The following is a 13,612-nucleotide window of genomic DNA, read 5'->3' as shown; positions in this document are numbered from 1 at the left end:
TTTAGTATGTATGGCTGTTATCACAAATGCTAACAACAAATAAATAAATAAAACCAGTTAGAGTTGTTATAAATATTCAGTCTTGTCTATTTTCATATCTAGGGTGGACGTGGCCAACATGGTATGCCTGGGAAGCCAGGGCCAATGGTAAGTTTCTTACTTAATCACCTTTTTTTTTCACCTTATAATGATGGTCACCTTATAGGATAATCACTTTCATTCTGATACACCAAAAGAAGCATGAAAAAATTGTTGGCAGTTTCTGGTAGCAGTTAAGTGCACCTGTGATTATCCATGAGTGATTCCTAGTTCTACTTATTTTAGCTTTAGTGATATCTTCTGAGAAATGATACTCTGTAGTTTGCTTCATCTAAAGGTTTTAATTTGCGGAGGAGTAGGCTATCGCATCTTCATTGGAGGGGTGATGCTTTGCTGCTTTTATGAAGTGAGGTTCATATTGTAGGGAGATGTGTCCTGAGGATACACACTGCAATATAAAACAGTTTATAATTACATACTATCTTCCTTCAAAGTTGGCAAATGAGATTGTACCCATTCTCAGCAAGAAGAAACGCGTTTCACTGCATTTCCTGCAGTTGATCATAAAAAATGGGTAAAAGATAGCCTTTTAATTAGGGAGGGTCACACACTGAACTGAAGAAGCAGAAGCCTATGTCTAAATGTCTGCCAAACTAAGAAAGCCTGGTGTGCGTGACTGCGGAAGCTCTGACACAACTTCAACAGGGCTGTTTAAACTGTGGATGTCAGTATATCAAAGGGTGATGGTTTCAATCCTACATTTCAGTCTCACAGCACATTTGCAAAATGTGTTTGAGTGAATTCACATGATTATTAGGAAGCCAGTGGAATTATTCACATACAAACAGTTATGTATGTGTTGCTTTTGCAAATGAAGGCTTATGATGATTTTGTACTGTGCAAAGCCAGCTGCCACTTTAAAAAATGTGGTATTCTTTTTTATTTCCTTTTTTTTTTTGAAAGCATTACTTCTGGGATGTGGTTGACAGTCTCTGCTGGCTTATGTAGCCAGCCTAAACCTTTCCCACTCTGTGATGTTCACTTGAAAAAAAAAAACAAACCAAAACCCTCAGAACATCCCACCCCAAAAAACAAAGCAGAACAAAAAAAAAAAAAGGAACAAAGCCCCAAAAACCACCCAAAAACCACCACCCCACCCCTAAGCTCCTAAACATGCCTGTCTGCAATTAAAATTTCATTCTCTGCATACTCTTAATTTAGAAGTGATATAAGTCCTGAGAAAAATTCATTTTCCTGTGTCATCTTAATCAAAAGACTCTTTTATTAAAAACTTCGTTGAGAAATAATTAACTGTAATAGAAACAAAAAAATTTTTAATGTCTGAAAGCTGCAAAACTACATTATTTAGTGTATCGTGAAAGAAGGGTGATTTGTTAGAAGAAACTTTCAAAGAATTAAAAGATTTTTCAGTATCTGAAACTGTTATGTTTGGGTTTTGGATTTTGGTTTGGTGTTTTTTTTTTTTTTTTTGAAAACAAAACTGGGTCCTGAGCTATGAAATTCTACATGAAACTTGAGGTTTTTCTTTGGCATAATATATGAGCTCAGCTTCACTGGACTTGTTATCTTGTTAGCTAACACTTTTGGTAAAATCCCATGTAGTGTCACAAGGGAGATACTGGTACTTAATGCATATGTTTCTCATTGGAGGAAGTGTTAATGAAATGCATTGTTATTTGGGTCAGTGAGGTGGTACAGCATAATTCTGGAATTCTTCCTGCAGTGAGAGAGAGATTTGGCAGGCATGTAGTTGTGATCCAATAAACTGGGACGTAGGTTTTCAAAAATATACTTAGTGAGCTCTTACATCAGTTCTGTAGAAATGCATGCAAGGTTGTGGCAGAAATGTTGTCTGTAATGAATGCTCTGAGGGACAGATTGTTCTTATTAAGTTTGTCAGTGGAGCTTTTATTACATACAACATTTTTTTACAGTATGAAGCATATTTTACAAAAAGAAAATCAGGAAAAGATAAAGAAGAATCATCTGGGAACAGTGTTGTAGTGAATATTAATAACCACTGTGTGCCGCCATCCAGAGAGTTTATAATACAGTAGAAAGATCTGTTGCATGTCTTGTTCAGCACAAAAAGCATTATGAAAATGGAAACAATTTACAGATTTACTCTGTAATTGGAAGTTTTCTGTTTAGCAAAATAAGGTTTGCATCATACCACACAGGTATATTCAAGTGTATGCACTTAAAGTTTGCTTTCTAGTAAGTTTGGACAGTCTCTCATGTAATGCAGCCCTAGCTGTTTGCATCCCAGCCCCATACTTCACATCCTTGCAGCCACATGAGGTACACCTCTGTGCAGCACCACCAAGAATTCTGCTCTAGAAACAGAAATAGTGTAGCCACTTCAGTATTACAGTCTGCTCAACCTCTCCCTTCTTAAATAAGCATTGGCTAGCTCAAGATGCTATTTGGGAAGAGCTACACTGGTTTCAGGAGCTGAAGATGTACCTCTGCACGGCATTGTGTTTCATGGGGTGGCATAACCCAACCTCTCCTCCCCTTCTTTTTCCAGGAATACCTGCCTATCTCTGAACAAAGATCCAAGCAGTATGTGTCTATACAGCCTTGAAAATTTGATACAAAATCTGTGTTTTAAAGCTTGTGAATGAATTTTGCTGTGAATTTTGGAAACTCAGTGGGGCAGAAGAGTAGGAAGCAGGGCATAGAGTTGCATAGCCTTTAATTATATTTTTACTTGTCATTTTCACTCGTTGCTTACCACAGAAATCTTGTCTAGCAACCCAATTGTTTTAATGTAGGTGTCGCTCGTATTTCTCTTTTTTTCTAGATTACTGTTTTAGTCTAGAAGAATTGAAACTCTGCTACATTCTGTAGGACAAATTGTGATTGTTTAACAAATATCTGATCTTTTTATTACCATACCACAATACCATAGATCTAGAAAGAGGATATAATACTTTGTTAAAAACTAAAATTGAAAAACAATGGCTGTAATTGTCAACTGTACACATTGCAACTTGTGCCTTAATAACTGAATCAAGAGCTGTAACTTTGCTGAAGTCATTAAATACATTATTAAAATACTGCACCACAATTCCATAAAATGTGTCTGTATCACTTAGAAAAATTATAATTATTTTTGTTTTGTTGTAAACATGTTTTATGACTAAAAAATACACTTAATCCCAGAACCATATTCACCCAGCAATTAGATACTAATCTGTGATCTAAACTGCAGAATTACAGCTTTGTGTGTCTGTCTTTTATAGGGCCCACTTGGCATAACTGGTTCTCCAGGTTTTCCAGGTGCTCCAGGTGTAAAGGTAAAAAATAAAATATCTTTTCAATACGTCTAAGTCCAAAGAATAAAAAATGTGTACTCCACTACACAGGATTCAGACTGACATGTATACAGGTTGTTAAGAGTTGCTGTGGAATCAATCTTAGTCAAGACCTTGAGACAAGATAGAAATCAGAGGCCAAATGAAGCATTTGCAATTTACCACAGTTAGGATACTGTCTTTGCTTTCACTTTTGCTTGAGCTAACAGGTGATTATAATATGACTGTCATGCGGTGCCTCAGGAATCTTGTCCAGCACATTCAAAGAATAATGAGATGCATTATTCCAAGTTAAGTTGCAAGGACTAGTCTAAGACAGTATTTAAGCAGTACCTTATAGTGCTGAAACTTCCATTTTCAGCTGAGAACGCTTTTTGAGATGACCTAGACTGGTAAGACAAATGCCTGAACCCTACCAGAGATGTACTGCAGTCCATCATGATAGAGCACATGATGGTTACCACCTTTTATTGGCTCATACAGCTTCCTTCCGCTTTTTATACTTGTCCTCCACCCAGGTGCTCCTCTTTGTTCCTTTACACTCCTAAAACATGATAGGAAAAAATTATGCAAGAAGAAACTCCCAATTAGTCAGGTAGCCAAGTTCAGCAGATGTTTCGTGTTCTGAGGCTGGCAACATTCACAAAAGGGCGTTTTGGGAACAAGTCTTAGTGAGAGGATTAACATAATGTATACAATTAAATGGTAGACCTTTTAGTGCATGTCATAAATGTTTTCGTATGGCTAAGTGCTAGTTAATACCTAAATAAATGTTTGGAGAAGCTGCCATATGATGAATCAATGAAAACTTTGGAAAGGAGGAGCTATCTTCAAGTTTGATTATTAGATGATGTAAAATTGGGAAGAGCTGCATTGAACTCATAAAAGCTAAGCAGACTATACAGTGAATGTGTGGATTTCAGTTATGGATATTAATCTGATACTAACAGCCACCAGTTCCAAAAGGCAAATGTGCTATATAAAAAGGTTTCAAAGGAGGTGCCAGGAGGAATTTTTTTATTTGAGCATCCAGTCCAATCTTACAGGGATTTTATATTTAATAAAGTGCTGCAACAGTGAGTCAATCTGTACTGTGCAAAAAAACACCAAACAGATGTGTTACCATTTCCAAATCTTAAGCTTTAGCTGTTACTGAAGCTAAAAAAAAGTTGTCAAATTACAGATACATACTGGTATTTTAGAGAGAGATGTCTATCTAAAATATTTTATCTGATTTGGGTCACTGGCGTTATAGTGCTGCTTCTCTGTAGAAAGTTTTCTTGTCCTTGTATACATTGAGGAAAAATTCTGTTTGTACTTCTAAAGTTTACATTCACATAAAAGTAGTAGAAGCAGAACTAGGAAAGCAAAAATGTATTTTAAGGGTAATGAACTATTTCAAATTCTGAATTGTTTTTTCATAAAATCAGTATTCCTCCTTAGTTACTTCATAGCACTACTTTGTAGAGCAAAATAATCTCCAGTTGTTTTCTCATATGAAATCTTAGGGTGAAGCAGGCCCAACAGGACCTCGTGGTCCTGAAGGTCCTCAAGGACAAAGAGGTGAAACAGGTCCACAGGGCCCAGCTGGATCACAAGGTCTTCCTGTACGTATATTAAATTGAGTTCCTCAGTGCTCAGCTTGCGCATGTTGCTTGTTTGTAAGGAATTTTAATACCCAACTTGATAGACATTGATTTATACTCAGATTACTTTTTTCTCAGGAACGAAAAGGTCTCATTCATCTGTTTTGTGCTTATTTTGTTAAAAATAACTTTTCATTAATTAATTAAAGCAACTTGGAAAACTAAAAGTTACACAGCTTGATACAGTTTGAATCCTAGAAGTACTTTAAAGCTTAGGCATAAGATCTTAAAGATTAAGAATCACATTAACTTGCATGTGTTGTTACCCCTATTGGCATTTGCACAAGTAAATCATATGTGTTACTGTATTTATTTAATTTATTGTCTTATAAGACCAGACTTTATTGGTCTTCTAAAGTGGATAAAATAATTATCATCATCTGCTTTTGTTATCAATATCCTTCTTGTTAGAATTAATTTTGATGATTGGTGTGTTATCTTTAGGGTACCGAAGGGACAGATGGTTCCCCAGGTGCTAAGGGCCCTACTGTAAGTAATCCTATCACTTGTTGAAGAAATCATGTAAGTGAATTCACTTGATTTCCTTATTTTTATTATGTTTCCTTACTGTACTTGCTTTTCTTTCTATCTGTAGGGATCTCCAGGGGCTGGAGGCCCCCCTGGTTTATCAGGTCCACCTGGTTCCCCAGGACCACAAGGCAGTACTGGCCCACCGGGTATTCGAGGCCAGCCGGTAATGATGTCTTTGTCAAAATTGTCATGTCTTGCAAATGTGTCAGTCTGTGAAACTAAAACAGTGACCCGTATCCTGGGCTGCAATCAGAAGGAGAATGGCCAGCAGGTTGAAGGAGGTGATTCTCCTCATCTACTCGGCTCTCGTGAGACACAAGCCCATGTACTGTTTCCACCTCTGGGGTCCCCAACGCAAGAGGGACATGAACCTATTGGAGCGAGTCCAGAGGAGGGCCATGAAGATGATCAGAGAGCTGGAGCACCTCTCCTATGAAGACAGACTGAGAGAGTTGGGCTTGTTCAGCCTGGTGAAGAGAAGGCTTTGGGGACACCTGTAGTAGACCTAACGGGTGCCTTCAAGAAATCTGGAGAGGGACTTTTTACAAGGGCATGTAGGGACAGGACAAGGGGAATGGCTTTAAACTGACAAGAGAGTAGACTTAGATTAGGTAGAAGGAAGAAATTCTTTACTGTGAGGGTGTTGAGGCACCAGAACAGGCTGCCCAGAGAAGCTGTGGCCGCCCCATCGCTGGCAGCGTTCAAGGCCAGGCTGGATGGCACTTTGAGCAACCTGGTCTAGTGGAAGGCGTCCCTGCCCATGGCAGGGGGTTGGAAATAGATGATCTTTAACTTCCTTCCAACCCAATCCCAAACTCTTCTGTGATTTTACGATGAACAGTGGGGTTCCTTTAAATAAGTTAATAGCATGCTAGTGAGTATGCCAAGATTGGATCTTGTGAATCTTCTGTGTGTCCAGAATACTGGGATTGCTTTCTGAAAGGTCTAAGAAAAAAAGATTGTATAGCCATGGGCAAACAGTAACCATTATCTCCTGGAATTGTCAAATTTAAGTTTGTCTTGATAACATATAAATAAGCAAGCACGCTAAGAGGAAAGACAAACCATCATAAGCATCTATTATATTGCCTACAACTAGTTACTGAACTAGGAACTGTTTTTCTGTTTCATAGCATAACACAAAATGGTCAAATGATTTATGCAGAGTTTTAACCTTATGGGTGTTATTTGTGTGTTTTCAGGGAGACCCAGGTGTCCCAGGTTTCAAGGGAGAAGCAGGACCCAAAGGTGAACCTGTAAGTCTCCCTTTTGTAAGATGAAAAGAAATCACAAAGGCTTGTATGAGTATTTTGGCTAGATTCTTAAATTTTTCAAGACACTTTTGATGCTCGTAATCATGAGAGTAATTATTGTGGAACAAACTAGGGTGAACCTGGCTAGACAGTACTAACAATGAATGGTGAAGCAGGTCTTTTCATGTTATAAATCACCTACTCAATATAGGCCTTACAAGACTCAAGGACAGAAAAAACAATCAGTGCATTTACTGAGGTTTCTGCAGCACTCAGAATGTCTGTATTGCAATTTCACAATCTTGTATGAAATGGATCCATGTGATCCTGGACATTTAAGAGCACAGAGGTCTGCGTGCTAATCATAATAAAAGGGTCCTTTTTAATTTACACTTAATACATTTATACTTATGCATGTATGTATATATTAATTATATTTTATTCATACATTAAAATAATATAAGTATTTATACATTTATGGTATGAAGAGCTGTGTAGCACACAGCTAGTGTTTGTGGAAGATTATTTGAGAACATGGCTAATTTCATGCTGTAACCATGTGAATTTTGGAAGAAAAGTGGTTCTGCAGAGTTGGAGTCAGTTTGACTTGTCAACCAATCTTTAGTTTTTCTTTCTCACTAGTTAAATGATCATGTAGTAACTGACAGAAACATACAGACGAAGTAATGGTTTCCTTTCCGCTGTCTTCTCCTGTCAGAATTTCTACTAGAGTCTCACTGAATTTTGACTCCCTTGCAGCTTGCCCAGTTAATAACAATAAATACAAATTATTGTCTGACCAAATAGGTCATTATTAGCAGCACTATACAGCTGAACTGCAGAATTGCAGTTTATTCACAGTGCTATGTTATTTAGTTAGATTATAAGCACTGTAAAAGAGACACTTCATGCTGAAAAGCTGCACTTTTTAACTAATTCAAAACCTATTTTTTTTTTCCTCCTTTATTTGGAAAAATGTTTATGATGTTTAGAAGACACTTTATTTCAATATACCTGAGAAGTGGTGAGCTAACTTTGTAATTTTGTCTTTTTAAAATATTTTATTTTCACTAGGGCCCACAAGGTCCTCAGGGTCCCATTGGCCCTATAGGTGAAGAAGGGAAAAGAGGTCCTCGAGGTGATCCAGGGTCAGTAGGTCCACCAGGTCCTGTTGGAGAGAGGGTAAGCAATCCAAAGGAATAATATGTCTTGAGAAATGCAATGCTAAACTGAAAAACCTGTTGAGGTAACCGTGAGTTTTCGTACAGGTTTGTTCTGGGTATAGTCAAACTTTATTTTCCTAACAGTAGTTTAATACCATTATCTTCTTCTTTGGGGTTTTTGGTGTTGTTTTTTTTCTTATACCAGATACTTTCATTTCTGGATTCAGTGCATATGGGATAGTATGGTAGGAGAAATGATGGAGATATGACAGGCAAATCTCAGATTTCTTGCTTAACCCTGTACAAATGGCCATCTTCCTTTCAATGAGGTTGTTCACATAGAAGGAGCTGTGCAGCATGCATAAATGAAACACTGATATTTTTACCACTCTGAGTGGTAATAAGTTTAAAGTTTTGAAGTAAGGAATTTGTAAGGAAATAAGCTGAACCCCCAAGCCCTAAATCTAGTACTTTTTTTTCAGTAAGGTATGTAAAAATTAAGATAATCACCCCATATCTATGGCTTTTCCTAGGGTGCTCCTGGTAACCGTGGTTTTCCAGGTTCTGATGGCTTGCCTGGACCAAAGGTAATGAAATGTGTCCATCTTTTACTGGGTCATTTGGTACATTTTCATACATAGAGATATATAGGAAGAAAGAGTTCCATTAAAAATGTCTGCTTCTAGGCAAATAGGCAGATCCTCAAAATCACTGGAAGCAGGATCAAAAGGAGTTGACAAATACCAAAAAGGGATTTGAATGTTTTGAGGCTAAATTTTTCTGGGGAAAAGTCACTTTCAGTTCCTGCGATGTTCAGCTTTGGTTGCTTGTCCCTGACTTAATGCTCCCTCATGCTAAAATACAGATAGATTTGACCTGTTCTGCTGTTTTGTTTCTTTATGTATTGCTCTATAGTAGGTAACTCTTTGAAAAATTGCCTTCTCTTTGTGTGTGGATTGTTTTCCTAGGCTTGTCCCTTGAACAGACGTGCTTATCTGTCTTTGGCTTTCCTAACTGCTTTAACACTTCTAGGGAACTGACTCACATATGTATTGGTCTAGTGTTTCTGTAAATTCCTAATTTCTTGGTAAAAATACAGGGATTCTAAAATTCTTAAATAAATTTGCTTTATTGGAGAGACAACTTTTAAGTAATAATTTGGGAAAATAGTAGTAGTAGTAATAATAATAATAATAAAAAAAAGCAGCAGCATTAATTATTTGGAACTCTGTTTGCAAAAAAGATAGGTCCTTAATAGAAGATACCGGTTTTATTTAACCTTCCCTTACTGTTGCTGTTCCACCTCTTAACTTCTAGCCTACTGATATCTTTCTAGGGTGCCCAAGGAGAGCGTGGTCCTGCAGGTTCTTCTGGTCCTAAAGGAGGTCAGGGGGATCCTGGGCGTCCTGGTGAACCTGGCCTCCCGGGTGCAAGGGTAAGGAGCTAATAGACTAATTGCAGTACACTATAAACCACGGCATTTTTAATTTTCAGAAGGCAACAACGAACGTTGCAGAATTAAGAAGCTGTTATAAAAGGACAGAGTTGTTTCAGTGGAGCAACTTAAAGGGTTAAAGGCCAAAATGTCTGTCTGTCTTCCTGCTGATGTTGGTAAGCACACGTTCCACTTGTCTCTGAAGAAGGAGAAATGGCCTTGATTGAGACCAGCCAATGGAACTGAAGGGAGTGTGCTTGTAAAGCACATAGTTACCACAGATAACATGAACTAAGGACCAAGTTAATTGAAGGCCAACCTTCATTAAATTGGTGATTACATAGTTGAGTGGTGCATGTCATCTAGAGCATTTTTCAGGAAAAATATTTGAGGAGAATTTGGAATATCGCAAAAGGAGAGAAAGGGATGTGATATAGGTCACTGGGTAATGTTGGCTGAAATAAAGATGAGCCTGTGAGAAGCTTAAGAGGTGTAAAAGCAAGATTAGGGAAAATAATAAGAATAGGGAAAAAGGAAGGTCAAAGACAGTGGGGGATGAAGCTGTGAAGACAAAGACGAAGACCTTTGACAAAGTTTGTAGTAACTGAGCATGTCTTTTGCATTTATTTGCATTTCTCTATTGTTCTAGAATTATATGCAGAACCTTAACACCAATGTTACTCCCACTTTTAGGGTTTGACAGGAAATCCGGGTGTTCAAGGCCCTGAAGGAAAACTTGGCCCCTTGGTAAGTGACACACAAAAACTTAGTACTTTCAGTTAATGCCAGATTAATTCAGGGGTCCCAACTCACTGAAATTACTTTATTAACTTGAGTTTTCTTGATTTCTGAAGGTTCATCTTCTAACTGTTCACCTTAGATTCCTGGCTCCAAAATTAGTGCAGATACTGTATGTTTAGTTTTGCCTCTGTAGCAGTATCTGTTGTTTAGCAGCTGCTGCAATATTTTTAAGCCATCTTGAACTCAGTATCTTTTCTATCTATCTCTTCAAGGAAACAATAAAGTATCTGTATATAGTGGCTCTATTATAAAAATTGCATAATATTTGGTTAAATCCAGCAGTATGGCTAATGCTGTCTGCCTTAATGACATGTTGATTGATCACTGTAGCACGAAACTAGGTTAATATTATTTTTTTTATATATACAAACATTTTCCAGGGGTAAATGGGTTCATAAGAATAAATATAATTTAATGTGGAAAATGTTTTATCTCTGTAGGGTGCTCCTGGAGAAGATGGACGTCCAGGTCCTGCGGGTTCAATAGGAATCAGAGGTCAGCCAGGCAGCATGGGCCTTCCTGGGCCAAAGGGTAGTAGTGTGAGTATGGCACCTGGTACCTAAGATCTGTTTAACTTTAAACATTTGCATATATCTTAAAGGATGAAAACAGTATGTAAAACCAGTAATTTTTAATTCTGCAAATCAGGGTGATCCTGGAAAACCTGGAGAAGCAGGCAATGCAGGTGTCCCAGGACAGAGAGTAAGTGTGACTGCTATTTGCAATGATTACAAAACCCGATGCTTTTCTGTTATATATGTTCACTATGTCAATTTTAATTCAGGGAGCCCCTGGTAAAGATGGTGAAGTTGGTCCTTCTGGTCCTGTTGGCCCACCAGTAAGTCAGCTTTTACCACTCTGCCTACCTGCCAGTCAGTCCATCCATTTATTACTCTTCTGCCTTTATTTTTATCTATCTTCATGCCAGTTGTTGATTCCAAACAAAAAATCACAAGAACATTTAAAGAAATTTTTTTCCTAGAAAATGGGAAATTTTGTATTGAATAATATATTGGTAGTTTAATTTCTTTTACTGACCATTACAAAAAATAGGGCAAGGAGCAAAATTTTCTCATCGTTTATATTCCTAGCTTCCTTAGTTTCAATGGAATTGAGTGTTTCCCTGTCAGCACAGAACTTTTGGGGGAGGATCTTAGAGAAAGAAGATACCCTATCTAAAAGATGTCATAAGATGTATGTCTTGGCCTGGGATGAGTAAAAATGTATAGTAAACAAACACATAATTGAAAATATACGTATTCAGAGAGAAGAAAAATTGTGGAGCCTGCCTATATTCCTCTGCTGTATACTTATTACTTTCTTTTGTATAGGGTCTAGCAGGAGAAAGAGGAGAACAAGGCCCTCCAGGTCCTACAGGGTTTCAGGTATGTGTATTCATGTTTTAAAGAAAGGTTAAAAAAACGATGTCAACTTAAATTGGAGAAATTCAAATAAGTGACGTATAACAAAACACAACTTCAAAACTAAGACAGCAATGTTAAGAATAATAAGTGATACTTAGCTTTCACATCAGCTGTGCACTAAACTGAACTGGCAAAGGCTTTAAATACCAGCTCTGTATCCCTTGAGAGAACCTTTGTTGTTTTTCAGTTTTAATTTGGAGATTTTTCCAAAGATGTTCCAAATATAGAGCAAAAGAATTGTTTTGATAATGTAATATTAATTAAGTCAATCTCTATTAATAGAGAACTTTAGTTGTAGGGCTATGCCTTTGTCCTACAAATTAACATTAAAGAAGGGCTACCATCTCATTTAGAGCAGGGAAAACACTTTGGTGCAGTATTCATGTAACTTTTCCTTAAGGATCTCTGACAGCATGCTGTAGTATGGAGTATAATACTACATTGACATTCTTGGTGTCTTAGTTAAACCTGGATTTACATAATTTTCTATCTTCTTAATCGCCATTTTATTTAATCTTTTTACAGGGTTTGCCTGGGCCGCCAGGTCCTCCAGGTGAGGGAGGAAAGCCAGGTGATCAGGTAATTTCTGTGTAATTTTACAAGAATTCACTTCATAAAGTAGTTTTACCTTTTTTTTTTCCTCTTCATAGTTTAATTTCCCACTCTATTTCAAAATATGCACTGATGTAGTCTGAAAGCTGTCTGAGGACTGCTTTTGGATAAAATAATTGCTAGAATCTGACCAGCTTCTTGGACTGATTGGGACTATCTCCTCTTGTCTTGGGCAGATAATATTCAGAACTAGCCGTCTACATTCATAGTACTTTGGAAATTAAAATTTTTATCTCTAACTTGCATAACTGTAAGGCATTATTAAGAAATAATGCTTTCATTCTAATGGTGGGTTCTGTTCTGCTTAGGGTGTGCCTGGAGATCCTGGAGCAGTTGGTCCATTGGGCCCTAGGGTAAGTGTTTTCTTTCAGAGTTTAAACATTCATAAGAGTTCTCTGAGGTTGAAAGTTGATACAGAATGTGGACTTCAACAGCTAAAGTGAGTATTAGACTTTTTCCCCACCAACAGAATGGTTGTAAACTTGGATATGTTTTAAGATGGTTTCTGTAAAACCTACCACCTTTAATGGTTTTGTAGCTCATGCAGTGGTGTTGAGTACTAGCTGCTAAATGATTTGGTTTACAGCTATGAAATGACAGTTTTTGGTTTGCTGAGCAACATGCTATTTCCCCTATCTTTAACAATAAAAGCATAAAGCTGTTTTTTTATTTGATCAGTTCTCCTAGAACTTGTTCACAGGCTCTTTGTTCAAATAGCAGTGCAGCACTTACAGTGTGTTTAGGATTTTGTCTACCAGAACTGTACCCGATTTCCAAAGAAGTAATAATTTTCAATTTTGTAGGGAGAACGTGGTAATCCAGGAGAGAGGGGAGAACCAGGTGCATCAGGACTCCAAGGTGAAAAGGGTATGGCTGGAGGTCATGGTCCTGATGGTCCAAAGGTAAGCTGAATGGAGATTTGTCTTGCTGCAGTGATGTAATGTATGATACTGATCATACACACAAACGTAGAAGAGGGGTTTTTTAATTATAAAAGGGATAGCTCATATAAGCAAGATCTATTTCATGAAAAGGGCTCTAGGGGAACATAAAATCCATTTTTATACCAGTATAAAAATATTAATAAATTGCAAGATACTTAAATGTTGAGAGATCACATTTTGTATTAATTTATATAGGTCTGAAGTTTAGAATGGCTTTTGTGCTTCTCAGTAAAACCGGGCAAATCCATTTCTGAACTGCCAAAAACCTTCTACCGATGTTTTAAGAGCCATTTCAGTTTACACAAAGACATTTGGCAAAGTTGAATGTTTAAAAGAAAATGCTGAAAACGGCACGCATTTCTTTCACCTGCAATCAATTCAATTAGGCTTAGGAAGGTCACCTCAAGTAGGGATTGTCTCTAG

The 13,612-nt window shown here is 37.4% G+C and overlaps 1 protein-coding gene across 2 annotated transcripts in view; it reads left to right on the top strand.

Moving 5' to 3' along the window:
* Positions 1-13,612, top strand: part of COL5A2 (collagen type V alpha 2 chain) — a 112,205-nt gene that overhangs the window by 79,289 nt on the left and 19,304 nt on the right. For both annotated transcript variants that reach the window (XM_030486162.1, XM_030486163.1), the window contains exons 17-33: positions 103-147; positions 3,309-3,362; positions 4,889-4,987; positions 5,471-5,515; positions 5,622-5,720; positions 6,760-6,813; positions 7,885-7,992; positions 8,507-8,560; positions 9,310-9,408; positions 10,102-10,155; positions 10,650-10,748; positions 10,858-10,911; positions 10,994-11,047; positions 11,541-11,594; positions 12,159-12,212; positions 12,554-12,598; positions 13,049-13,147. In XM_030486162.1, the coding sequence (XP_030342022.1) occupies positions 103-147; positions 3,309-3,362; positions 4,889-4,987; positions 5,471-5,515; positions 5,622-5,720; positions 6,760-6,813; positions 7,885-7,992; positions 8,507-8,560; positions 9,310-9,408; positions 10,102-10,155; positions 10,650-10,748; positions 10,858-10,911; positions 10,994-11,047; positions 11,541-11,594; positions 12,159-12,212; positions 12,554-12,598; positions 13,049-13,147 (1,170 nt within the window). The remainder of the gene's footprint in view (positions 1-102; positions 148-3,308; positions 3,363-4,888; positions 4,988-5,470; positions 5,516-5,621; positions 5,721-6,759; positions 6,814-7,884; positions 7,993-8,506; positions 8,561-9,309; positions 9,409-10,101; positions 10,156-10,649; positions 10,749-10,857; positions 10,912-10,993; positions 11,048-11,540; positions 11,595-12,158; positions 12,213-12,553; positions 12,599-13,048; positions 13,148-13,612) is intronic.

The sequence above is a fragment of the Strigops habroptila genome, chromosome 5 (assembly GCF_004027225.2).
Source record: "Strigops habroptila isolate Jane chromosome 5, bStrHab1.2.pri, whole genome shotgun sequence".
In the NCBI taxonomy this organism is placed as follows: Eukaryota; Metazoa; Chordata; class Aves; order Psittaciformes; family Psittacidae; genus Strigops; species Strigops habroptila.
This window is presented reverse-complemented; position numbering and strand designations above follow the sequence as displayed.